The sequence below is a fragment of the Quercus suber genome, unplaced genomic scaffold, assembly GCF_002906115.3.
Source record: "Quercus suber isolate HL8 unplaced genomic scaffold, Cork oak 2.0 scaffold_228, whole genome shotgun sequence".
NCBI classification, from domain to species: Eukaryota; Viridiplantae; Streptophyta; class Magnoliopsida; order Fagales; family Fagaceae; genus Quercus; species Quercus suber.
Genome location: NW_027069686.1, coordinates 624,418 through 651,755, shown reverse-complemented (window position 1 = coordinate 651,755; position 27,338 = coordinate 624,418). Strand labels below are relative to the sequence as shown.

Sequence of the window (27,338 nt, the reverse complement as noted above, 5' to 3'; positions counted from 1 at the left end):
AAGCAGGTGTGTTTATCAATTTCCTGTCCCAGCCTCCCAGGTTCTAACCTTCGAAACAGCCCCCTTTTTTTTTTTTCTTTTTTTTCTTTTTTTTTTTTAAGTTTCTATTATCAAAACGTCGTCGTTTTGAATTTATATAAAACTAAACATCTAAAACTAAAACCCTTGCATCTCTTTCTCATTCAGCCGCCCCGTCCTCCTCTCTCTCTCCCTCCTTCTTCGTACTCGGAATTTGGAAATTTTTATTAGGTATACTTATCAAAAAAAGGAAGTGTCATACTCATATATTTGGAACTATCATGCTAGTGCAGAAAGATGAGGATTTAAAAAAATATATATTTGTTTAATATTTCACAGGTGAAATTATCATTATCGCCCCTTTTAGGTAGTCATTTCTTGATGCCCCAAATTTACCTTTTTGCATGAGCAATCCACTAAAGTTATGATTCGATTATTATTATCTGATTTTCATTTTTGTGGTTAGTTATGATCTCGTCTTTAATACTAAAAATGCATTTCTTTGGTGCAGTTGGTGTCGTCGCATTTTCCCTATCCAAGAAACTTGCAGTTTGAATGAGAAGGAACCGCAAACAGTTGTATCAAAGCTTGTTTTTCAGTTCATGAATGATAACCAGCACAAAGTTTCACATCCTGTAAAGTTAAAAGTTTATACCCTATTAACGGTGCAAATACTGTAGTAATTTATGGAGCAAATTATGAAGTAAATGTGAAGCATGACTATTTATCTGCTTAAAACCAAAGGAACTACTGACCCTGTCTTTCTTTTCACTCACCATATTCCAAGGTTTGAATCCACTCTTTTGGATCAATATTCAAATTATGTTTGTCTTTCTTAGAAATCATCGAGGGTGAATAAAGAAAAAAGATATCAAGTTTATATTAAAGGAATTTAAGAAGGGAAATTTCATTCAATAATTTTCTCAAAAGCTGCTGTTACAACTTAAGCAAACCTTTAAATAAAACAATATAATGTTACCCTAGCAAAGACGGCAACCAGTAATTCTGATATAAGCTAATGGTTCTAGTAGTTTCATGCTTACGTGACTAATTAAAAAGTCAGGAAACCTTTGTTAGGTTTTTGGGTTGCTGTGTGGGGTCTTTTCCTATAACTTACCTGGGCTTTCCCCTTGGTTCACCTTTTAAGACTAGATCTGCTCGAGATGTTATAGTAGTAGAGAAAATGGAAAGGAGGCTGGTTGGGTGGAAAAAATTATATTTTTTGAAAGGTGTTATGTCACTTTGATCAAAAGCTCTCTTTCAAGTTTATCCACCTACTTTATGTCTATCTTTCATGTTCTTATAGGGGTTGCTATAAAATTAGAGAAGTTTGCAAAGGGATATTTCTTATGGACCTGGTTTAGGGGATGAAAGGAAGTTTTCCATTTGGTGAATTTGAGTACGGTTTCTCTCCTATTCAATCTGGTGGTTTAGGAATTCAAGGGCTCGATACTGTTAATCAATTTCTTTTATGGATATGGCTTTGATCATATGCCATGGAAAGGGAAAATCTTTGGAGAAGGGAAAATCTGTGGGGGCTAAATAATACGGAGAGTTGGTGGGTTAATTGTTTTCTGCTAGGGGTTCTCAAGCTGTGTGTGTATGGAAGCACATCAGAAATGGTTTAAATGAAATGTGAAATTCTTAGTTGGAGGTGTTAGTCAGCAGTCACATATTTTTCTGGCATTATGTGGGGTGTGGTGATGAACTTCTCAGAATCCTTTTTCTTTTTCAGCTATAAGAAAATGCAACCAACAAACAAGCCTCTATTGACAAGTACATGTACAGACACAGCAATGCTATCCATTGCTGCCCTTCCATGAAAATGCATATGACATTTTTTTTTGATAAGTAATAAAGACTTATATTCAAAAAACTACCTCATGCGTAATGGCAAAAGGCATATCAAAGATTACAAAAAGAGAAAAGAAAAAACAAAGAGAAAACTAATTACAAAAGAGAGAGCTAAGAAACATAGGGAGAGACTCACTAGAGGTGAGTCCCCAAGCCCTAGATCAGTCGAAAAGGGAGCCACTAAAAGAAGTGAGCAGCTAGTCATCAGTGCTTTCCATGTCCTCAAACGTCTGCCAATTTCGCTCCCTCCAAATACACCACATTAAGCACAACGGAGCTAAATTCCAAATGCTAGACGAATGCTTTCCCAACCTATTCCACCAACCAAAAAGAGTATCTGCAACTGATCTTGGCAAAACCCATGAAATCCCAAAAGATCTAAAAACTAAGCTCCACAGCCGATAAGCCTTTCCACAATGAAGTAACAAATGATCCACTGTCTCCCCATTGCAACGACACATAGTGCACCAGTCAACAAAATCAAACCCTCTACCTCGCAGATTGTCACCTGTAAGAATCCTGTCCCAAACGACGGTCCAAACAAAGAAAGAAACACGCCAAGGAGCCTTAACCTTCCAAATACCTTTCTAAGGAAAGATAATAGGCAAGGGACCTCGTAGTTTATCATAAAAAGGGCGGATATCAAAATCTCCATTCTTCGTTAACTTCCTTCTCATACGGTCTCCATTCTCAGTTGGAGGTAAATTCGAACCCAAAGTACAAAGAAACTCATCCACAACACCCATCTCCCAATCATTTGGTCTCCGAATGAAGCGGACATCCCAGCTTCTTCGTTCCTCTATCCCCAACCGTTCCAGACAAGAGGCCACAGAGGCTGCTTTATTGGAAGCAATCCCAAATACAGTTGGAAAGGTCAATTGGAATGGTGAATCCCCACACCACCTATCTATCCAAAACTTCACTCTATCTCCCACCCCTACCTCAAACTGAATATTATTGCTGAAAACCTCCCAACCCATCCGGATGCTTCTCCACAAACCACACCCATGTACACCTCTGCCTAGCTTGGATGTCCATCCCCCCCACTCTTCCCCAAACTTCAAAGCTATTACCCTTCTCCAAAGCCTTGTCTCCTCAACCCCAAACCACCATAACCATTTCCCTAGTAAGACTTTATTAAAAGTAGTTAATTTCCTTGTCTCCTCAACTCCAAACCGTCATATGTTTGTATGCATATGACATGCATACAAACAAATCTATTTTCATCAAATATTACTTGCTATTAATTAATGTTTAGATTCCATTACTTGTCGTTCATTGATGAATATTATTGTTTTATTTGTTAGAATATTCATAAGTGATCGAATGGCGTGGTTAGTCAAGTGTTGACATCTCACGTAGAATACTAATAATAAGAGTAAATTATTAACTAGCTAATAAACTTGTGTCACCAGCTTCATAGCTCATTCCATGGTCTTCATCTATCACTAATGGGAAAATGGCAAATCTATCATGAAATTGGACATTCCTTTAGAACGAAGGACCTTTTTCCTTTTTCGTATTTTGTTCTAAGGAGGGTGGACGGATATAATATAAAGAGAGGAGAGTAAGACATGCAGTTTATTTGTAAAATATGTAAAAGTTTAAAAAGTTGTTCATAAACTAAATAAATTGAATAATATAAAAAAAGTTTCCGCATACGTATTTTTATATGTCTTTGCCTAGCAGAATGAAGCTTTTTATTTAAATTTTTAATTTTTTAAATGCATTCTCACTTTTTTTTTTTATCAACACTGATTGGTCGATCCTAGTATGCAAAAAATGCAATATATATACACGCACATATGATATAGTTTTTACAAATTATGGCATTTACTCTATAAAAATTGTTTTTTTTATATAACTAAACATGTATGTTGAATCCGGTTTTTCTTCCTAGTTTTCAATCCTAGGAAAAAAAGTATGACCCACTAAAACCTGAAATGGTTTTCTCTCCTTTTACTTCTTTATTTCTTTCTATCATTTTCTATTTACCTTTTTGGATTTTTAACCTATTTTACCTTTTAGCATCATAACAAAACATGCATGTTGAATCCGGTTGGTTCTTCCTAGTTTTCAATTCTAGGAAAAGAAAAGAAAAAAGTATGACCCACTAAAACCTGAAATTTGGTTTTCTCTTCTTTTACTTTATCTCTTTCTGTTCTTTTCTATTTACCTTTTTGGCTCTTAAACTTCTTCTTTTTTTCCAAATTCAAATGATTATTTAGATGTATCTTTTTCCACATAATTTTTACCAGTCACGTGCTTTATTATCTACAAAACTTAATTTTTTATATAATTATTTAAATAACTTAATAAAACATATGATTAGAGAGATCAGTTGCAAATCTTAAACTCTTCTTCCTTAAAACTCTTATGGATTGGGTTAATAGAATATTTTCTTTTGTTGCTTTGACCAGGAAATGGGTTTAATTCTTTTTGTGCCCATTGTCAGTTTTGTACTTATCTCCTTTTAAAATCCAGTTTCCGACACTATTGTGGTTATTGGATTTTATTGTGTTTTCTCCACGTTGGAATTGAACTTGCTTCAACCAATTTTTGGCTTGTTTGAGTATTTATAATTTCAAAGTAGTTAATCAATACTATTTGGTTCTAGTGACTTAAGACCATGGTTGTTGTATAGAAAGGGTCTTTTGACTACATTTCCTCTTCATTTTGTAGATTTATGTACACGACTGCATTTGATGTACTTGGAAAGGCGAATAGACCTGTGGAGGCACTTGATGTCTTTCATTCAATGCAGGTATTATACATTTCTTTTTATTGCATATAGCATGCTTTTTGCTTGTGCACTACACCTTGCTAAGAGGAAAGAGAAAGCTTTGAGAGAAAATACAATTCTCTCAAAGTTGTGGGACCCAAAGTTGGGAAGTGGGACCCAAAGTTGGAACCAGACATCATGGTTTACAATGCGGTGAGTAATACTTGATTGAATTCAATCTGCAAAAGATAATGGTCTATATTTGCTTCACTGGTGTATACCTGAATGATTGGATAGTTTCTATACCTGTTACATGGCATACTTTTGAAGATAGAAATTAAAAATTATAATTATTTTAGAAATGGTTAAATCTGTGAGCTGCAACTAAAGAATGACAGAATTCTTGAAATTATCAGATGGTAATTTTATTTCATTGATTCTACACTTTCTAATGTGTTAGGGTCTGTTTGGATACAGCTGAAAACTGAAAACTGAAAACTGAAAACTGAAAACACTATAGCAAAATAATTTTTAAATGTGTGAATAGTACCGTGTGACCCATTTTTAATAAAAAAGTTGCTGAAAAGTGAAAATTGTGGGTCCGTGAATAGTAAAATTTGGTTGAAAAGTCAATTATTGCGACTATTATTCATTGAACAGTAGCCACTACAGTGCTGCACAGTAAAAAAAGGGTTGGAAAAGCTTGAAACGTGTGAAAAAAAAAAAAAGGAGCAGAAAACGTAAACGCCAACGCAAACGCGCTGGCCAAACGCTCTCTTAGTGATTTTTTTTTTTTTTTTGGGGGGGGGGGGGTGCATAGGCATAGCCCAAGTTTTTTTTTTTTTTTTTTTTAATTTTTTTTTTTTATAGATAAAGTAAATGATAATATATTGAGGCATAGCCCAAGTTTATAGGGAGTATAGTAAAGTTATACCCACAATTAAATTCTAAAAGTGCAATGATTCATCTGATCTAAGAGAGTAGAAAAAGACAACCAGCTTTTGGTATTGTTGTAGGAAGTAGAGATTAGGTAGAGTTTTGAGATAAAGAGCTTTATCTGAAAAGACTTTTGGTATTGTTTGATTTGCTCTTCTTATGTTAGGGAGGAAAAGCTTTTATTTGAAGGGGTGGGGATATCCTTGGCCAAGGTTAAGATGACATATTTGCATTCTTTTTATTTCACGGATGATTAAATTTGCCTATATTTATCTTTTCTCTTTTCTTGAGTTTAACGATTCCTTGATTTTTGAAATTTCCAGTCTAAGGTGGTCCTCTCTTCATACTCATGGATCAACCCCTTAGCATTGCCTAAACGAATTTCTTTAGTTATAAAATAGTTTTACGAAAATATCTCACTTATATGATTTATATGTCTCTCCATTACAGGTCCTAAACGCCTGTGTCCAGCAGAAAAAATGAGGAGCATTCTGGGTTTTGCAGCAATTAAAGCAACAAGGCCAAAAGCCCTCTTCTACAACATATGGACTTGTCATGGAGGTAATAGCTGCCATTAGTTGCTTTCTTGTGGTCCATTCTTTAACTATTAAAGTAACACTTTAATGGCATGGTACTCAGTTTACTTCTTTCTTGTGAAAATTGTTTTATTAAAATACGAAGATGATTGTGGTTTTCAATTGATTTCCTGATATGCATGAATATGTATCATCCTTCCAGCATGCAATTTCTGAAGTTGCCATGTGGGATATTTTTTTTCTTGTAGAGTTTAGTTATTATACAAAAGAAATGTGTGGAATTGCTTGCTATTGGCCCAAAACTATATAAATGTTGTTGAACTAGCTTTTCCATCCAAATGAAAGTGACCATTTTCACATCCTATACAATCTTATTTTGGAGCTCAAACATAATTTGACACCATGATAGTTTGTAGACAGGCATTTGCCATTTGCCCACGATAGTTTCTAGGAACCAACTTTTTGCAATCACATGTGCAGTATGGTTTAGAGTTTAGCTAAAACTATTACCACAACGCAGTTCATTTTTGCAGTCACATGTGTGGTACAGTGTATAAGATACGGTTTAAAGCAGGTATATTTTTCAAATTTTGGGATTTTTTTGCCTAGCCCAAAATTGATTTTTCCTTTGTTTTGGGCCTGTTTTAAACTATTGAGCTAGTTTTTCTATATTTTGGGTTGGTTTCTTAATCAACACTTGCCAGAGTTATTAATATTATTTTTTTTTTTGGGAAAACTAGGGTTATTAAACTATTAGTAATATATTTAATATTAAAAAAATAAACATATTAATATATAGAGGATGCTGTGTGATGCGGTTTTCTTATTATAAAACCGCAAACTGAACTGCATTATATGGTGTGATGCACTGTTACCTGCGGTTCGGTGCGGTTATGCTATTTTGCGAACGGTTTTGGTGCGAATTTTACGGTTTGTGCGGTTTAGTGAACACACCTGGGCACGATGATTGATTCATTTATTGCATCATATCCAATGTAACCATGAGTCATATCACTCACACTACAAAATCCAATTCGGATCTATCATTAAAGGATCGAATTTAGTAGACATATTATAAATTAATCATGAACTAAATGATTAATTGCTATTGGTTTATTAATGACTAATTAATAAGATCCATTAAAAAAAATATGATTTTTCTATAGGAGTATGGATAAAATAATTGGGCCGTTTGGCTATGATGAAGTTAAATTCATATTATGAATATTTTATATTTTCTTTTTCTTTTTATCCGGCAATAAGTAGGGATGAATTGAAGATTTGAACTCAAAACAACATCACTAAATTATAAATTTGTTTACTGTGTTAGAAATATTTTTACCTATAAATTTTTTTATTGTATTAGTTCATTTTTAATTCATTTAAATCTGACGTGGCATTTTAAAAATGCCAAATAAGTTTTTTTAATAATATTTTAATATCCACGTCAACGCCATGTCAGCAAGTAAGACATGCCGTTTGCCACCTCAGTTTTTTCCGTAACTGGGTTGACGGTAGGAACCATTTTAAAAACGATTTTAAAAATTCAGGGACTGACTTAGAAGCAAAATCAGTTTAGGGACCAAATCGAGAAATGACCCAAAATATGGGGACCAAAAATGTATTTACGCCTTTTCTTTTTTCTTTTCTTTTTTCCAATTCACATATCAGAATGACACTCACATAATGGACTTTAATATATTTGGGACATGACCTTAAATTATTAAAGGGGGTAATATTTAGATCTCTTGGACTTTAATTAAATAGAATATTCATTATTTCACTTAAATTCATGTATGTTTAATATTATAGGAAAAATAAATACTTAACCATATATACAAAGATAAATAAAAAATATTTAATAATTAATTAATATACGTATCTTTGCCATACTCGTGTCCTACTTTTTCAAAAATTGCTCGTATTGCAGTTCCATATCCGTACCTGTATTGTGTCTGTATCTATGCAGGTTCTTCCTAGATCCCAACAGACAAAACATCAAAGCACAAGTGATATTGGCAAGGAGAACTGATGGCAAAGGGAACCTTTCAATATTAAACGAGATAATAGAGAAAACATCCATACTTTCTAGCAGATTGAAACTAAAGTGCCTGGAAAAACTACAAAGTCCACCCCTTCCCTCTCTTTTTACTCCTGCAAGGTCTCAGGAATCAAATAGAGCATAGTTGGGAGCACTAATGTGACAATATCCTTTTGTTTTTACCTTCCCATATATTATTCCCCCTTCAATGGATATTCTTGATTTTGCTTTCCACCCATTTCAAAAAATATCTGGCTATAGATTTGCATCCACCTCATCTTTATACTAAAGAGATCCAGACTATGCCAAGGTGTGCAAAATACAAATCATCATGACTGTGAGGAGTGAAATAGACTCTCCTCAGACCTGGGGTCCAAAGAGTCATTGGTCCATGGGAAAGTATTTGGGTCTGGCCTTTGTGCTGAGGGGAATGCTCAAGGAGTAATAATCCGTGAAGGAGATGGAAGTTAGATCACTATAAGTGTTTTACTGCGGATAGCCCATTACCAAGGAAAGGGAAATTTTTAACTTATTCGAGCCTTGAAGCACGGATAATTGGTGTGTGACCTCTGTAAGATACTAGTAACCACGGGAAACTCTTAGAAGGTGCAAGAAGGAAGAAGATCTGTGTCTCTGCATTAATAAGGGGGTTCTTACCTAACTTCTGCCACATTAATGGCGCATAAGACAGCTTGAACAATACACGTAACCCCCAAGACGACAGAATCTGAAGATAAGAAGGTGAGGAAATCGATAAAGTAAGGGAAAATTTCCCTGCTACTCTGGGTGGAAGCAGAACAGTTGGAAGGGTAAAAATAAGGATTAAAGCTATAAAAGGAAAGGAGGCCAAAAGAGAAAGGGATCCCAACAAAAAGGAGGAATAGTCCTATCTGAGAAAGAGAAAAAAAGAAGAGTGAAAAGAGCATTGTATGTAACACCACGGGAAAAATAGGGTTTTTCCCATTCATCTATAAGCATTTTGTAGGTAGAATGAGTGATATAATAGTTGAAGAGGTCCACTGTTTGTGTTTCCCATTGTAGAGTGCATTTTTCCCGCTTTTACATTTTTATTGTGTGGACTATCGTATACGCTACCAGAGGGGTTTTCCACGGGAGCCACTTTCTGTGTCCTTACAATGACAAACTAGATTAGGTGATCACAAAATGGAAAATGAGTAATGCCAGGGAAACAAAAAATTTTACCATCTTTTTCACAGTTAGACAAATTATAATTGAAATAACATCACTTTCACATAGTTTACCATTTATGCCATTTTAAAAACACCAATCACAAAGTTGTAAAATTTTTTGTGCTCCTAGACTTAATGAACAAAATTAATGACAGCCAGAACTTAAAATATGCTTTTGCTGGTGTTGTATTATATAAGCATTGTAAAAGGACAATCAGAGCTATCCTTAACTTATAGAAATGCATTTGCTGAAGAACTACAAATAGAAACTTGCAAAGATGGATGTAATAAATTATTATTAGAAGTGCTTATTTAGCTTTTTATACATATTTACACGCATGTATCTATAATACATAGATATAATACAAAGAATGAAATGTTATATATCCTAAAAGAACTCTTCCTGTAAAGAATCAAAAAATGATACGGTATCATGTACTGTTTTTGTCATACTTGGCCATGTATCTTGCCTCAAAATCTCAATGCAAGAATCATTGTGAGTGTAGTTGCCATGTGTGCCAACTTAAGCTTTTCTTCAAAAATAGTGCTCCAACGAACCATTGTTGCCCCAAAAGGCGTCACAGCTGGTTTTCAGAGGGCTCAAATTCAATGGAATTTCCAAAAAGTTTCGATCTTTCGATGAAGGGATTGGTTGCAGTGTAATCATGTGGAAGCATTCTGCATGAAATCACTAGTTGGTATGAGTATGTGAACCATTGCACATACACTCAGGGACAGGATACTTCGTAACGTCCCTTCCCACTTTATTAGTCCTGAGCTCTGGCTGCCCTAAGGATTCATTGTGTAATTCCTTTATGATGCTGTTGAATTCTGCTTCTGGTAAAGAAGAGTTCAAAAAGTAAGGGGGCATCTGTCTTTTGTTTGGGGTTATATGCTTCTTGTGTTCTGCAAAGGCCCGGTGTCCCTGTATAATATAAACAGCAAATTTCAGTCTCCATAAATGGAAGCATAAAAGTTATATTTGAGGTTCTAAATTTATAGATTTAAGATCATTAATGATCCATTAGGCTGCTTAAAATATGGACAAATAGAAAATAAATTTTGGATGTTTTTTAAGATTTCAAATTCAGGAAAACTTTCCTCCCACCTGCTCTGAAGGCACAGGCAGTATATAGGTTCACATAGAGTCATAGACACATTCATGATTGAACAAAAACTAAAATTCGGTAACGAGTGAGATACTAAAACAGTAACACGTACAAAAATGGTGTTTTTTATTTTGGCTCACACTATGATTAGCTTTTACTAAAACCCTTTTTTCTTTGGACAAATAACTCAAACCATACATCCTATTTTCTCCAAAAAAATTATCCATTGGGTGGGAAAGAAAAGAAAATGACAAGCACCTTTCAATGTTGTAATTTCAAATTGTAGAAACTTTTATTGCCTACTTTTTAGTCTTTCTCAAGGAAATTGAAGTACAAGAGCTTAAAAGTTTGCTTAATTATTACTTTCCAAACTCAAATGTCTCAAGGACTTCACTGTGTTCACAGTAATTACAGTTTTCCCTCATTACATGTGTTATATGATTAACCTTTGGCTGATATTATTTGATAAGGCCAGATCAATATGGCAAGTAGTCTTGTGATTTCTAATGCAGGAAATTTATATGTTCTACAAAATTGATACAAATAATGCAGTATATACTTAGGGAAAATGGCGATGGTGATACCTGGATGGCATGAAAACATCACTGTTCTCTGAGACTATATAATCAATGACAGCTATAAGAGATGCCCGATTTGCAAATGGTTCTAGTTCACCAGGAAAGGCAAGGTCTTCCTTATTATAAAAATAAGGAAACTCTTGGGTTAATGGTAGCAAGGCTTCTTTCCCACCCAATTGCTGCCCTCCAGCCCAGTATATCCTCGCATTTTTTGGGGCTCCAAGAGCTTTAAGCAGCCTAAAACATTAAATGACAAAACAAAAAGAATTTTAGCCTATTATAGAATTGTCAATTATAGAAAAATGTAACCAGTTCAACATATTGCAGTATTGCACTAGTAAAGGTTAAAAGTACAGGAGCACATATTAGACTTAGATTCTTACCTGGTTACCTCCAAGGCATTCAAGGGGCAGAGACCTGCAAGCTTCCGCTCATGGTAGGTCATTTTTTATTTTGCAGTTTCATTGTTCACTATCTCATCGTACTCATGGCTCAAACCAAGAAGGCAATCAGTTCTTACCCATACATCTTTCTCCATCCTTAAATGAAGAGCAAGGTAGGGTCCCTTGCTTCGCATCCTCTCTGCAAGCTTGTTACCAAGTTCCAAAATTGGTGGGGCAAACCTCAATGCATGAAAAGTAACCTGAAGTCAAACAAAGGAGGCAAAGGAATCAGCTAAATATAGAACCTTAGCTAAATCAAAAGGGCAAAGGTGGACTGAAATTCAGCCAAGTATTGATTAGCACAGGCATAAATTTGAAATTTGAGAATATATGGATAGAAATAAATAAAATGTGCTATCAGTATGATTTAAGTAGGGACGTTTGAAAATAAGCAAATTATTTTACAATATTACATGATCCTATCAGGTTTATTACTTTATGAAAATGTGAGTGCTTTCAAACATAATGTGAGGAAAGGATATACATACAGGTTCTAGGATAGTAGGATATGAGAAAATGAGACTGTAAATACCTTCCATTTAGCTTCTACAGATCAGAAGGAAGATCCTTAGTAAGCCTTGAATCCAAGCTACGTAACAGCAGAACCCCTTCTCTGTTAAACTGCAGAGGCCAACAGAAATTGCATTAGATAATCCTTTGGCCAATTAGCATCCACAAAAAGACTGCTCTTCACCATATACAACTGAACAATTTCCATCTGTGAGAGAGAGTCATTAACAGAGAAAATGAAAACAGTTTTCTTTTCTTTTGAACATCCACAAAACTAGTATTGATCAGAATATTGAGACAATCAGTTAAATTGGTAAGCAGCACAACTCATTTTGAAGGTCCATCCAACATGGCAACAACTAAAATAGTTTACAACAAAAGCACAGAATTGAAGCCAATAAATTGATGGCGTTTAAAGTGATTAATACCATTATAATTGTCATAATAGCTCAAGATTATTGCAGTTATAACTAACAGTTGACATCTTTTCCAGAAGGGAGTAATAAGATTCTTCTCTAACTGCCATAAGACATACTTTCATAACTCTGATACACAGTAAAAGCCAAAGGCCCCCAACTAATTCACCATGTCTAGAAGCAGCCAATTCTGTGTCTTACCTCCATCTTTCTTTTTGTTTACTAAATCAGGTTTTATAAGTAAAAAGCAATCAAGAGGAGCTAGCACAACTACGCAAAAGCATATATACAGAAATTGTTCATACCCGTTTGAGAGAATGTCCACGGATCCTTGTGGCGTGGCATGAGGTGGAGGACTACCCTCGACTGGCTTTGTCATAAGATGTGTTGATGGCAATGCTAAAACAATCTCTTGAAGTGCTCCAAATCAAATATATCATAAAATTCACTGCACCCACCAAAAAAAAAAACACCAAAAGAAAAATATATTAATCCAAACAACATTATAGAAACATTCACAAATAAGGAAAGCAACTTAATTTACTTCAATCATGATAGAAAAATGACTACTTGCTAAATTTAAAATAAAACAAAAACCAGAATAATAATTTAAAACACGACATAAAAACATTCACAAATAAGGAAAGGAACTTCATCCATTATAGAAAAATGGCTACTTGCTAAAGTTAAAATGAACACACACAAATGGTTCCTGGCTGTTTGATGTGGACGGAAAGAAATCCGCGCTCTTTTGAGGACACTGAGAAATCCTTGGTTCAATTACAAGCTTTATGCCAGATCTTTAATCAACGAGTACATATATTTGATCATTGTGCTTTGTGTATATATAAGTACTATAGCCGACCCATCTTTATGAGACATATAAAACTGCATGTTTCCTTTATCAATGTCTAGTATTATTAACAATCACGAAAGATAATAAAGCTAACTTGTCTTTTGTTGTATTGGAAAATAATTATTCAGTGAATCAAGAGCTGGCTACATTGGCATTCTTTGGAGTTGGAGTGAACTTGGTTTTGTTTTAGACAAGGGTGATGGGTCAAGACAATGCTGATGCAGCTAACAATGTAAGCAAATGGACAGGAACGGTCTATCTTTTCTCTCTAGTTGGTGCCTTCCTTAGCGATTCTTACTGGGGAAGGTACAAGACTTCTGCCTTCTTCCAAGCCATCTTGCTCCATCTAATTGGAATTTTGAATTTTCGTTCGTGCTTTGATTCTGAGAATTTCCTTTTCATATTTGGACAATTCAGACTAAAACACTAGCTAATTTGCTTCTTCACGCAAATCTCAATTATTACAAAAAACACACACAAAATTTCAAATGTTATTTGTTTATTTTTAATACTAGATTGCAACTAAGACATGGTTTTTTTAGATTTTGAATTATGGTTTAGAATGAATTCTGATGAGGTGAATTCTTAGGGAATACATTTTTTTTTTTGGGTGAGAAATAGTGTTTGGTGATTGGTGGTGTTGAAATTTGTACTGAAAAGTAATTATTTTGAATGGAATTGCGTTATCGAGGTAGCTTATGAAATCGGCAATCCATATAAATATATTTGCTGATTAAATAATTTCAGATGGGTTTTTCTTTAATTAAGAAATGGTTTACGACTTTTTCAATTAGTCTGTTGAAGATCCATAGCTGAGCTGACCCCATGGTTTTGGGAATAAGGCTTTGTTGTTGTAATTACGTGCATTTGTTAAAAAAATTAAAATGAATTTGGATAGATGTATGTCTTGTGGAGTTCAATTTTTATTTAACATGGTTGAATTGGTCTGGCAGGTGTCCTGCTTGCAGGAATTATAAGGTATGATATGCTAAAATTTGTGATCAATAATTCATAATGAGACGCTGTATTCTTATTTGTTGTTGCGTTGATTGAAAATAAATTTGTGCAGTCCCATTACGAAAGTGTTGCAAGGCTTTTTAATGGACCTGATGCAGTGCATCCTGGGATCATATTGATGACGAGAGTGGACTGTGCATTGAAGGTATTTATGCTGCCACTTTTCTTGATTACTTTCTTCGCTGGGTGTCATATTTTATTATTTTTTATGCGTGGGAAATGGGAATTACTTTCTTGATATTTTCTTTCTGTGGAACATATTAGTGCCTTTTTCCTCTCCTGAGAATGACTACTGAATTTTTGGAAGACACAATCATAGAAATCCTCCATCTCTAAGTAAACCCTTGATATATTTTATTATGTATCTAAGTATCCCATAATTTCCTCAGATTTGGAACTGATCCTGCCCTTCTTTAATTTCATGTCACCTTGAAATCCTATAATTTCTCCACGTTGGAATTGAACTTGCTTCAACCAATTTTTGGCTTGTTTGAGCATTTATAATTTCAAAGTAGTTAATCAATACTATTTGGCTCTAGTGACTTAGGACCATGGTTGTTGTATAGATCGAAAGGGTCTTTTGACTACATTTCCTCTTCATTTTGTAGATTTATATACACGACTGCACTTGATGTACTTGGAAAGGCGAATAGACCTGTGGAGGCACTCAATGTCTTTCATTCAATGCAGGTATTATACATTTATTTTTATTGCATATAGCATGCTTTTTGCTTGTGCACTACACCTTGCTAAGAGGAAAGAGAAAGCTTTGAGAGAAAATACAATTTCTTTTATTTATTTATTTTTGTTTAATTTCTCTCCGGCAACAAGTGTCTACATATCCTGAGTAATTGGGAAGTGGGACCCAAAGTTGGAACCAGACATCATGGTTTACAATGCGGTGAGTAATACTTGATTGAATTCAATCTGCAAAAGATAATGGTCTATATTTGCTTCACTGGTGTATACCCGCATGATTGGATAGTTTCTATACCTGTTACATGGCATACTTTTGAAGATAGAAATTAAAAATTATAATTATTTTAGAAATGGTTAAATCTGTGAGCTGCAACTAAAGTATGACAGAATTCTTGAAATTGTCAGATGGTAATTTTATTTCATTGATTCTACACTTTCTAATGTGTTAGTGATTTTATTTTATTTTTTTGGGGGGATAAGTAATCGATTTTGTTGAATCAATAATATAAAGGCATAGGCATAGCCCAAGTTTTTTTTTTTTTATTTTTTATTTATTTATTTTTTTTTTATAGATAAAGTAAATGATGATATATTGAGGCATAGCCCAAAGTTTATAGGGAGTATAGTAAAGTTATACCCACAATTAAATTCTTAAAGTGCAATGTTCCATCTGATCTAAGAGAGTAGAAAAAGACAACCAGCTTTTGGTATTGTTGTAGGAAGTAGAGATTAGGTAGGGTTTTGAGATAAAGAGCTTTATCTGAAAAGACTTTTGGTATTGTTTGATTTGCTCTTCTTATGTTAGGGAGGAAAAGCTTTTATTTGAAGGGGTGGGGATATCCTTGGTCAAGGTTAATATGACATATTTGCATTCTTTTTATTGCACTGATGATTAAATTTGCCTATATTTATCTTTTCTCTTTTCTTGAGTTTAACAATTCCTTGATTTTTGAAATTTCCAGTTTCCGAGATGTAAAATCTAATTAGCCCTCTGTTACTATTGAGGGAGATTTAGAAGTCATCATCAGAGCTCTGAGAAGTGTAGATGAATCTCTCTCCTCCTTTGCTCATTTGATTGCTTCTGCAAAACAATCTATTGTTGCCTTCCGTAGTATATCTTTTTCCCATACTCGTAGACTAGGTAATTCTGTAACTTATAACCTAGCCAAGCATGCGAGACATGCTAGTGGTTTAACTGTGTGGACAGAGGATTTTCCTCCACACCTTCATCTAGTACTTCTAATCGATTATGAATGAGTTTTTTAGTTAAAAGTTCCGAGGTTTTTTTCTCAAAAAAAAAAAATGAAGAAGAAGAAGAAGAAAGAAGTTCCATAACCAACAAAACCAATCAAAAGTTCCATAACCATATTTGTGTGTATATTGGGGTCGATGAGGGAATGATCCAAATTGTAATGGCCAATGAAGTTGCAAGTTTGGTATCCCCTTAGACTTGTAAATAAATGAACTAAACAAGAAGGTACCTACTTCATAAGAAATATAGGCATTTGATACAATGACCAAAGAACTTGAACTCATTAGAGCATTCACATCCATGTTTGCATAAAAATTTAGTCCTACGTTTTGATTGTGATCAATTTGGTTATTATTATTATTTTTAAATTAATTTAATTAATTTGTTCCTTATTGTTGACGAAAAATGTCAATATGCCAATAAACTTAAAAGTTGACATTTACCACAAAAAAAAAAAAATTGCACCACACCTTATTTTTGCAATCACATGTGCAGTATGGTTTAGAGTTTAGCTAAAACCATAATCGTAACGTAGCTCATTTTTGCAGTCACATGTGCAGTGCAGTATATAAGATGCGGTTTAAAGCAAGTATATTTTTCAAATTTAGGGATTTTCCTGCCCAGCCCAAAACTGATTTTTCCCTTTGTTTTGGGCTTGTTTTAAACTATTGAGCTAGTTTTTCTATATTTTGGGTTGGTTTTCCTAATCAACACTTGCTAGAGTTATTATTATTATTATTATTTTTGGAAAACTAGGGTTATTAAACTATTAATAATATATTTAATATTAAAAAAATAAACATATTAATATATAGAGGATGCGGTGCGATGCGGTTTTCTTATTATAAAACCGCAAATTGCACTGCATTATTTGGTGCGATGCACTATTACTTGCGGTTCAGTTCAGTTATGCTATTTTACGAACGGGTTTAGTGCGGATTTTGCGGTTTGTGTGGTTTAGTGAACAACCCTAGGCACGATGATTGATTCATTTATTGCATCGTATCCAATGTAACCATGAGTCATATCACTCACAGTACAAAATACAATTTTGATCTATCATTAAAGGATCGGATTTAGTAGACATATTATAAATCAATCATGAACTTAATAATTAATAGCTATTGGTTTTTCATTAAAAAAAAAAAATTTGCTATTGGTTTATTAATGACTAATAAGATCCATTAAAAATAAAAATCTGATTTTTCTATAGGAGTATGGATAAAATAATTGGGCCTTTTGGCTATGATGAAGTTAAATTCATATTATGATTTTTTTTTTTTCTTTTTAACCGGCAATAAGTAGGGATGAATTGAAGATTTGAACTCAAAACAACATCACTAAATTATAAATTTGTTTGCTGTGTTAGAAATATTTTTAACTATAAAATTTTTTATTGTATTAGAAATATTTTTAACACTAGAAATAGAAGGTGATAAATGTTGTGCGCTTGTAGGTCCATTATATCGTACTAGTGTGTAACCTCATGCATATACATGAGTACATTTAAAAACAATTTTATATATATATATATATATATAAAATTTAGAATCTAATTGGATTCACTCTTCGGTTGAAGTATGATAATGGGAGATACTATGCATCAAAGACATTTATGACCTGAAAAAGGAGAGGCGAGTTTGTGGGGTTGGATTAATGAAACTGATACTGAAGATGATGACTTGGCAAAGGGATGGGTATTTTTTCAGGCAATATCAATAATAATCCTATGTCAATTGACAATTTTTCTTGGTTTATTTTTTAAAATACTTATTAAAAGAAATATTTTATAATTGGCGAAGTAGTTGAGAGTTGAGATCCAAATGTTGAAAAAAGGTTAGCTTTGACATGTGGTAATAATATAAGGGAAATGTTAATGAATGACCTCAGGACATTTGTTAATGAACAATTTTAAGAAAAATTTTATGAGAAAAAAAAAAACAATTAATGTTTTGATAGCTTTTTCTATTTCCCATAAAAGTGATATCAAAACTTTTTTATAATGGTTTGTTAACAATTGCCTCTGAGCATTCGTTACACCCATAATATAATAAGAGTTCTCAAAATATAATACACACACACACACACACACACACACACACACACTAATACTACTGCTACATGAAAACTCATGTGATGCACTAGAGTTAATAATACACATATTATAGATATTTTGCAAGATAGCATTTATTAAAAAAAAAACATTCATAATAAAATAAAATAAAATACAATGGGAAGAAGTATTTAACTTCTATTCTTTTCCATGATTTAGAAGTGTTGTCTAACCTAGAACGTTATTGGGTTGTTAGGAGCTAGAGATATAAACTGTTAATACTAGACATATGTGCTTATGTTGTCAACAACTCAGTGCAGGTTTATAATTATAGAAATCTAGCTACAAAATAATTCACAATTCTTAAATTAATAAAATAAAACTTCCAAAAGTTATATATATAGTTATATACACACACTCAAAACAAATATCTTTTGAATACATACATATTGTACAACCAAGTCTTAATTTTCTTATCAACCGTTCATCATTCAATTATCACACACAAACACAACAACCTTCATAAGTGTGGTGCATTAAAAAATTTTAAATTATTTTTATGAGTTATTCTTTTTTATTAATATTAAACTTGCTTGAGGAAACCATAGAACTTGAAGATGATCCAATACTTTGGAAAATGATTTCTATATTCACATGATGAACTAAGTTTTAGAGATTCTGTCATATGTATACTGAATAGAGTAAGAGGAAACGATACAAACTAACCAACTTACAAGAAACCAATTAAAACTAATAGGCTAAAAGCCTAAAATTGGGACTAATAGGCTGAAATTTCCCTTCAGCCTCTCTAACTCTCTTCAGCCTTCACACACACACACACTCACACTCTCTCTCTCTATCTCTCTCTCTCTCTCTCTCTCTCTCTCTACCCTCCCCAACAGCTTCGAAGACTTCGACACCTCCACTTGAAGACTCGGCTTCTTAGGTTCAAAATCTCAGATCTTCGATCATGGTTTTAGTTTTACATGGGTTTGGGTTCTCAGTTTCATATGGGTTTGGGTTCTCAGTTTCATATGGGTTTGTTTGTATTGGGAAGTTGCAAGGATCGGTTGGGTTTGAAGGGATTTTGCTCTAATGGTCTTTGTTTGTTTCAAATTTTTCTAGTTCTAAAATTTATGGGTTAATTTGTTTTCTAGGTGATATTTGTGGGTTTGCTCTAGATCTATGGTTGGGTTTATGTTTGTGCTCTTGCTGGAGATCAGTTTGTGTTTGGTTTAAGTTGATTTTGTGTTGGTTTCTCGGAAAAATGAGAAAATCTGGGTTTGAGTTGTGATTTTGTATATCTGGGTTTTGTGGTTTGAGAAAATCTGAGTTTTTTGGTTTGAAAAAATCTAAGAAGATCTCCTATTGGTTTTGTGTTTGTGTTCTTGCTGGAGATCGATTTGTGTTTGTGTTTGTGTTCTTACGTTTGGTTGACAAGAAAGGGCAAGAAAATGTGAGAAAATCTGGGCATGTGTTTTTATGTCTAAAATCTGGGTTTGTGTTCCTTAGCGTTCTTGTTGAAGATGAATACAGATCTAAATTGATATATTTTTTGGATTTTAATTTTTTTTTTGTTACTTTTTAATTTTTAATTCTGTTTTTTATTTTGTTAAATTGATAAATTATTTTTTTTAATTTATATGCTGACGTGGCATTTTTTAATGTCAAAAAATATTTTTTTATTATTAATTAGGCCACGTGGACATAAACAAATATTATTTATTATTGCCGTTTGTCACGTCAGCAATATCCGTTTCTGATGTAACGGCAAGGACCAAAATGGAACCGTTTTTCAAGATAGGGACTAAAAGCGGTAAAAATAAAATTTAGGGACTAAAATAGAAATCGCCTAAAAATGTAGAGACTAAAATGTGCTTTTCGCCTAGTAATAATACAAGTTTGTAGTTGTAAACAGCAGATCACTTGTATCCTTAACAAAAGTAATATAAATTTGAATTGTCAAATGCCTTTGAAACTTGGGTCTTTTTAATATTAAAAAATATATAAAAATCTATTTGAAATTTAAGTGGTCCAAGTTCACATGGGTAGTGTCTGGGCACACTTCCACACTTAACAAAAGGTAAAGTCTCTTATTTGACAAAAACAAAAAACAAAGAAAGTTAAAACAAACATCAGTCAGCAAGAAGAAAAACAGAAGTGGAGCAAGTTTGGACGAAAGATGAAGAAGAAGAAAACCAAAGGCAAAGAGGAGGTGGAGAATGATTGGCGAAGTGGCGTCGCTGCCAGAAAAGTAGAAGCGACCGCAAGGTATGGGTGTCCTTTTTTTTGAAAAAAATGATTCTATTAAAGGGATCTGGTATGATACTTAGAGATTGATGAGATTGGGACCTTTCTCAGATTCAAGCAAAGAAGACCTTAGAAAAATGCACCTCTTGTGTGCTAGTTATTGTGCCCATGATAAATGTCAGCATGCTAGGTAGTCACGCATCAAAAAATCCTTAATGATAACTTCTCACATGAAACGGTAAGAATTCTAGAGATCCAACTTTAATTCCTACGGACAGGGTTAATTACTAAATAAAGAAATACAATATTACATTTTACATATTCATTATAGGTCAAAAAAGACACAATGAATATATAAATTGTCATAAGATTATTGTCTTCTTATTACAATCCCTAAGAATAGGAAGTGTTTAACAGAATAGTTTGAGTAACATTGTTTGTAATTTTTTAAAATACGTATATAGAAGTGAAAAAAATTGTGAAAAAAGGCGCAAACTCTTTTAGAAGAAAGTTGATATGTGATAAAAGGCTATTATTTATAATTCCATCAGCAATTTAAAAAAAAAAAAAGTCATGGGCCGCACTCAAAGCCCATCAACAGAAGTTTTGGACTAGGCTTTTGCAAGCCCTTCCTGAATCAACTCTAAGGGGCCTTGCGAATTCCAACAACCTCGTATGAACACGGTTTTCTTTCGGTGCAGTGGGGACCATTGGTGTTTTGTCACGTATTTCCATCCCTTATCACAGTTCACAGATCCTTCTGCTCTTACTTATCATGAAATCATCATCCCCATCCCCAATTCAGCCATGGGCCTTACTTAACCCTTAAAAAAGTTATAGGCCTCACTGAAGCCCATCAAGATAAGTTTTAGACTGAGCTTTTACCCTTCCTGAATCAACTCCAAGTGGGCCTTGAAATTTAGGACAACCTAGCTAGTACGTATCAACAAGATCAGTATATAATTTCAGTGTGAACTCAGAAAAGGTTTAAAAAGAAAGATAGAAGTCATAAAACTACAGTAGCAGTGCATGTGTATATGACAATTGACAAAGGTTGCTTTAATAATGGCGAAGAGTGGAAAGGAAACACTTGTGGTCCACACGGTTTTCTGTTGGTGCTGAGGTCCAATGGGTGTTTTCTCTGCTTTGAGCCATTGATGCAAGTTGGGAAACTATGCTTGTATTCTTCGCATCCTTGGACCCCACATCTACGCGTTTTATTTTCATCGAAGCACTCAAAAGCATGGTCTTTTTCTTTTATTCCACCTGAATAGTCCATTCCCACCCACTGTCACAGATTGTTCTGGTTTTTACTCTTACCCTCCAGTTCTCTGTTCTCACAAAGACACAATTAGCATTCATTCAATTCTCTCTAATTCAAGAAATGGCGGAAGGAGCTCTGTCCGGCGTTGCTAAAGGAATCATTGGGAAAGCGGCGACCTAGTAGTCCAAGAGATTGCGCTCATCTGGGGTGTCAAAGACGAGATCAACAAACTCAAGGAGACAGTTTCCACTATCAAAGCTGTCCTTATGGATGCAGAGGCGAAGCAACACAACGGTGAAGCGATCAAACTGTGGCTGCAAAGGCTTAAGGACGCCATGTTTGATGCGGATGACTTACTGGATGAAATCTCCACTGAGGCCCTGCGACGGGAAGTGATGACCCGTGACAAGAAGGCCAAAAAGGTACGCATCTTATTTTCCAAACCTAACCAGCTTGCATATGGTGTTAGAATGGGTCATAAGGTTAAGGAGATGAGGGAGAGGCTAGTTGCTATAGCTGCGGACAGGCAGTTTCACTTGGATGAACGTTGTGAGGAGATACAAGTCAGGCATAAGGCAAGAAGGGAGACTCATTCTCTTTCACATGCTGAAGCAGTTTTAGGAGGGAGGATGATAAGAAGGCTATTATTGGATCTCTGTTGGATCCCAATGCTAAAGAGAATGTTTCGGTCCTTGCGATAGTTGGTATCGGAGGACTAGGAAAGACCACATTAGCTGGACTTGTCTTCCGTGATGAAGAACAAATCAAGAAACATTTTGAGCTAAAAGTGTGGGTGTGTGTCTCTGATAATTTTGATTGAAGATAATTGTTGAGAAAATCTGGGAGGTGTAACAAGTAAGAAACTAGAAAACCTTGAAATGGACACGCTAGTCACTTATCTGCAAAAAGAAATTAATGGAAAAAGATACTTGATTGTGTTGGATGATGTGTGGAACGAGGATCGTGAAAAATGGAATGAATTGCAAAAAATTTTAATGGTGGGTGCAATAGGCAGTAGAATCTTAGTAACTACACGTAGTGAACTTGTGGCAAAGATTACGCAACCTATGCAACTGCATGTGTTGAAGGGGTTTAGATAAACAACATGCCTGGTCTTTATTTAAGAAGATGGCGTTTGAAGAGGGGAAGAGCCGAAGAATGAAAGCTTTGTAAAAATTGCGAATGAAATTTTAAAAAAATGTGTAGGGGTGTCCACTGGCAATAAGAACAATAGGAGGTCTGTTGTATTTTAAAAAATCCGAAATTGAGTGGTCATTATTTGAAAAAATAAACTTTCGAAAATACAGTCAGAATGAAAGTGACATTTTACCAACATTAATGTTGAGTTATGATCATCTCGCCTCACACTTGAAGCAATGCTTTGCTTATGTAGTCTATTTCCAAAGGATTACAAGATTGACAAGTCAATTTGATTAATATGTGGATGGCGCAAGGTTTCATCTTGTATGAAGAAGATCAATGTCCAGGAAGATGTTGGTGATGAGTATTTTATGGATTTGCTTTGGAGATCATTCTTTCATGAGGTTGAAAAAGATGAACTTGGCAATATTTCAAAATTCAAGATACATGATCTCATGCATGATTTAGCAATACAAGTAACAAGATCAGATTGCACCACATTAATTCAAAGTGAAAGTCATTAAAGAGAAAACACGTCATGTGTCATTTGAAGATAGATTGTACTCATCATTGGAAATTCCAATCTCATTATGTAAAGCAAGAAGGATAAGAACATTTCTTTGCCATGTCAACCAGAGTATATGCCAAAGTATTATACATAAAATCAAATGATTCAACTTATAGTGAAATTATTGCAAGTTTTAAGTTCATACGCTTGCTGGATTTGCATAACATGAGATTAAAAAATTCCAAGTTCTATAAAAAGTTGAAGCATATAAGAATCTTGATCTTTCTATGAATGAAGGCATTGAGATGCTTCCTAGATTCTATTGTCAAGTTGTACAATTTGCAAACACTTAATCTCTCTAAGTGTAAAAACCTTAAAGAATTGCCAAAAGATATTAATCAAATTAATCAACCTCAGGTTTCTTGAGATTGATGGGTGTTCAGGTTTGACTCATATGCCAAATGGATTGGGCCAATTGACTAATCTACAGACATTGTCAAGATTTGTGATGATAAGGGTAGGATTGATTCAGTGCCTAAGAGTAACGGTGAATTGAAAGGAACTTGAGGAGCTAAATGAGCTAAGAGGAAATCTGTCAATTTAAATCTCAAACAAATAAAAGTCTCTCGCCTCCCACTTGAAGCAATGCTTTGCTTATTGTAGTCTATTTCCAAAGGATTACAAGATTGACAAGTCAAATTTGATTAATATGTGGATGGCGCAAGGTTTCATCTTGTATGAAGAAGATCAATGTCCAGAAGATGTTGGTGATGAGTATTTTATGGATTTGCTTTGGAGATCATTCTTTCATGAGGTTGAAAAAGATGAACTTGGCAATATTTCAAAATTCAAGATACATGATCTCATGCATGATTTAGCAATACAAGTAACAAGATCAGATTGCACCACCATTAATTCAAAAGTGAAAGTCATTAAAGAGAAAACTCGTCATGTGTCATTTGAAGATAGATTGTGCTCATCATCGGAAATTCCAATCTCATTATGTAAAGCAAGAAGGATAAGAACATTTCTTTTGCCATGTCAACCAAAGTATATGCCAAAGTATTATACCATAAAATCAAACGATTCAACTTATAGTGAAATTATTGCAAGTTTTAAGTTCATACGCTTGCTGGATTTGCATAACATGGAGATTAAAACAATTCCAAGTTTTATCAAAAAGTTGAAGCATCTAAGATATCTTGATCTTTCTATGAATGAAGGCATTGAGATGCTTCCTAATTCTATTGTCAAGTTGTACAATTTGCAAACACTTAATCTCTCTAAGTGTAAAAACCTTAAAGAATTGCCAAAAGATATTAACAAATTAATCAACCTTAGGTTTCTTGAGATTGATGGGTGTTCAGGTTTGACTCATATGCCAAATGGACTAGGCCAATTGACTAATCTACAGACATTGTCAAGATTTGTGATGAGTAAGGGTAGGATTGATTCAGTGCCTAGGAGTAACGGTGGATTGAAGGAACTTGAGAGGCTAAATGAGCTAAGAGGAAATCTGTCAATTGTAAATCTCAAACAAATAAAAGATGCCACATTAGAGTATAAGGCTGCAAATTTGAAAGAGAAACAACGCATTGATAAGTTGCACTTAATTTGTGTAGAAGAAGACATTAATGAGATGGGTGCTAGTTATGATGACATGTCATTGGAAACCTTGCAACCAAATATAAATCTCAAAGCATTGACTTTAGACAGATACGGGGGAGTGATATTTCCACGTTGGCTGGCGTTGCTCACAAATCTTGTCCAATTTGAATTATATTTGTGCAATAAATGCCAATATCTTTCACCATTGGACCAATTTCGTTCTCTCAAAATTATCCATTTGGAGGGATTGGATTCTTTAGAGCACATATCAGATTCAGAGAGAGATAACAATGATTCTTTATTCTACCCATCTTTGGAGGAACTTGATATTAGCAAATGCCCTAATTTAAAGGGATGGTGGTGGGGAAGGTGGGATTCTCTTCCTTCATTTCCTCGTCTTTCTGATTTAGATATTATGGATTGCCCTCAGCTAACTGCCTTTCCTTTGTTTCCATATCTCGAAAGATTGACTCTAGCGAAGTGTTGCTTGAAGCAGTCATTGGAGAGGATGATGATAAACAACAAGACTTCAGGGAATCTACCATCAATCGCTTCTTCTTCTTCTTCTCCTTCTACAATTGTTGCCCTCTCTCCAAATTAAGCTTCATGTGGTTATACGAAACGGAAGAAGCTTTGCCAGAGGAGTGCCTACGAAATCTCATTTCTCTCCGTACTCTACAGCTAGACAACTGTCCTCTTCCTCAAGGCATGCGATATCTTAGTGCACTTCAACGTCTGGAAGTTAACTACTATGAGGTGGTTGATTTATCCAATGATTGGGATGAGATGGAATGGCAAGGACTTAGGAACCTTCTCGAATTGGTATTCGTTTTACTTCCGAAGTTGGTCTCTCTTCCAATGGGACTTCAATATGTCAGCTCTCTACAATTTCTCTGCATTTTGGATTGTCATAGTTTGATAGCTATACCGGAAATAAAAGTGAGTTAAATGACTCACTTCCTTAGATTGCAAATTCTTCAACAAAATTCAGGTATATTCTTATCTCAATCTAAATATGCTAAGAATCTTATGAAAAAGTTTGGCTTGGAATCTACTAGTTCTGTTAGAACCCCTATGAGCCCTAATGTTAAACTCACTGTAGACTTTTTAGGCAAGAATGTTGATCCTTCTCTCTATAGAAGCATGATATGTAGTCTTCTTTACCTTACTACTAGTAGACCTGACATTAGTTACAGTGTTGGAGTGTGTGCTAGATATCAGGCTAACCCCAAAGAATCTCACATGACTGCTTTAAAAAGAATTATAAAGTACGTCAAAATCACTACTAAGTTTAGTGTGTGGTATAGCAAGGACACAAATGATGTCTTAGCTGGGTACTCTGATGCTGATTGGGCTGGCAATGCTGATGATAGAAAGAGTACTTTGGGGGTTGTTTTTACATCGGTAACAATCTTGTCTCCTGGATGAGCAAAAAGCAAAACTCCATATCGTTATCCACTATAGAAGCTGAGTACATTGTTGCCGGTAGTTGTTGCACCCAACTCCTCTGAATGCAAAAATTCCTTCATAATTATGGTATTTGTCAATAACATCTTACTATCTATTGTGACAATACCAGTGCCATCAATATCTCTAAGAATCCGATTCAATATTCTCGAACCAAACACATAGAGATTCGTCATCACTTCATTAGGGAGCTTGTCGAAGATGGTATTCTCACTCTTGAGTTTATTCACACCGATGATCAGAAGGCTGATTTGTTCACCAAACCTCTTAACAGGAAACGTTTTGAATTCCTTCGTCAAAACATTGGTGTCATCTCTACAAATTGATCTTTTTCTCTCCTCTTCCTTCCTCATGCATTTGCATCTAGTTTTATGCTTTGCTTTGTTTAACATGTTTTTGTTTGTTTATTTTCAGTTTTTGTTTATTTTATTTTTGATATAAAAATAAAAAATTGAAAAATCAGAAAAATACAAAAACAGTGTATATATGTGTACATTGGTACTTATGTATCTTGGATGGCCACTAAAACAAAGTTTTCTAAACTTTATATTTTTTGTAACTTAGATGAGTATCTAAATGCACAACTAAGCAAGTGAGCTTTGTGGCTTTTGTTTGTGATGAGTAAGATTAAGTTATTTTTTGTACTTAACACTCGTATCACTCTTTTTGATGGGAAGGACTAGAAAATCCTAAGAGAAAGGTATAAATAATCATCTCATCACTGTTACCCGCCAATCATAATATAACACATGTATGCTTCGACATAGCAAAAGTGTAGTGTCAATGACATTTGTGTGCTTCGGCATAGCAAAATTGAAATGTCAAATATCATTGGGTATTTCTTTTCTATCTCTTATATGCCCATACATGA

General features: G+C 34.3%; 1 protein-coding gene, 1 long non-coding RNA gene and 1 pseudogene across 2 annotated transcripts; 2 read left to right on the top strand and 1 right to left on the bottom strand.

Moving 5' to 3' along the window:
* Positions 1–4,351: 4,351 nt before the first annotated feature.
* Positions 4,352–6,440, top strand: LOC136070354 (uncharacterized). The gene is made up of 2 exons (XR_010631623.1): positions 4,352–4,636; positions 5,981–6,440. It is a non-coding gene; the product is annotated as an uncharacterized LOC136070354 (long non-coding RNA).
* A 3,041-nt stretch (positions 6,441–9,481) lies between these two features.
* LOC112006788 (O-fucosyltransferase 20-like) lies at positions 9,482–12,872 on the bottom strand (annotated as a pseudogene).
* An 11,235-nt stretch (positions 12,873–24,107) lies between these two features.
* On the top strand, positions 24,108–25,601 carry LOC136070366 (putative disease resistance protein At3g14460). The gene has a single exon (XM_065780241.1). The coding sequence runs from the start codon at positions 24,108–24,110 to the stop codon at positions 25,599–25,601; it is 1,494 nt and encodes a 497-aa protein (XP_065636313.1).
* Positions 25,602–27,338: the final 1,737 nt, after the last annotated feature.

What these genes read in the sequence shown, in the direction of transcription:
- LOC136070366 (XM_065780241.1), top strand. Translation starts at nt 24,108, where the DNA reads ATGGCGCAAGGTTTCATCTTGTATGAAGAAGATCAATGTCCAGAAGAT.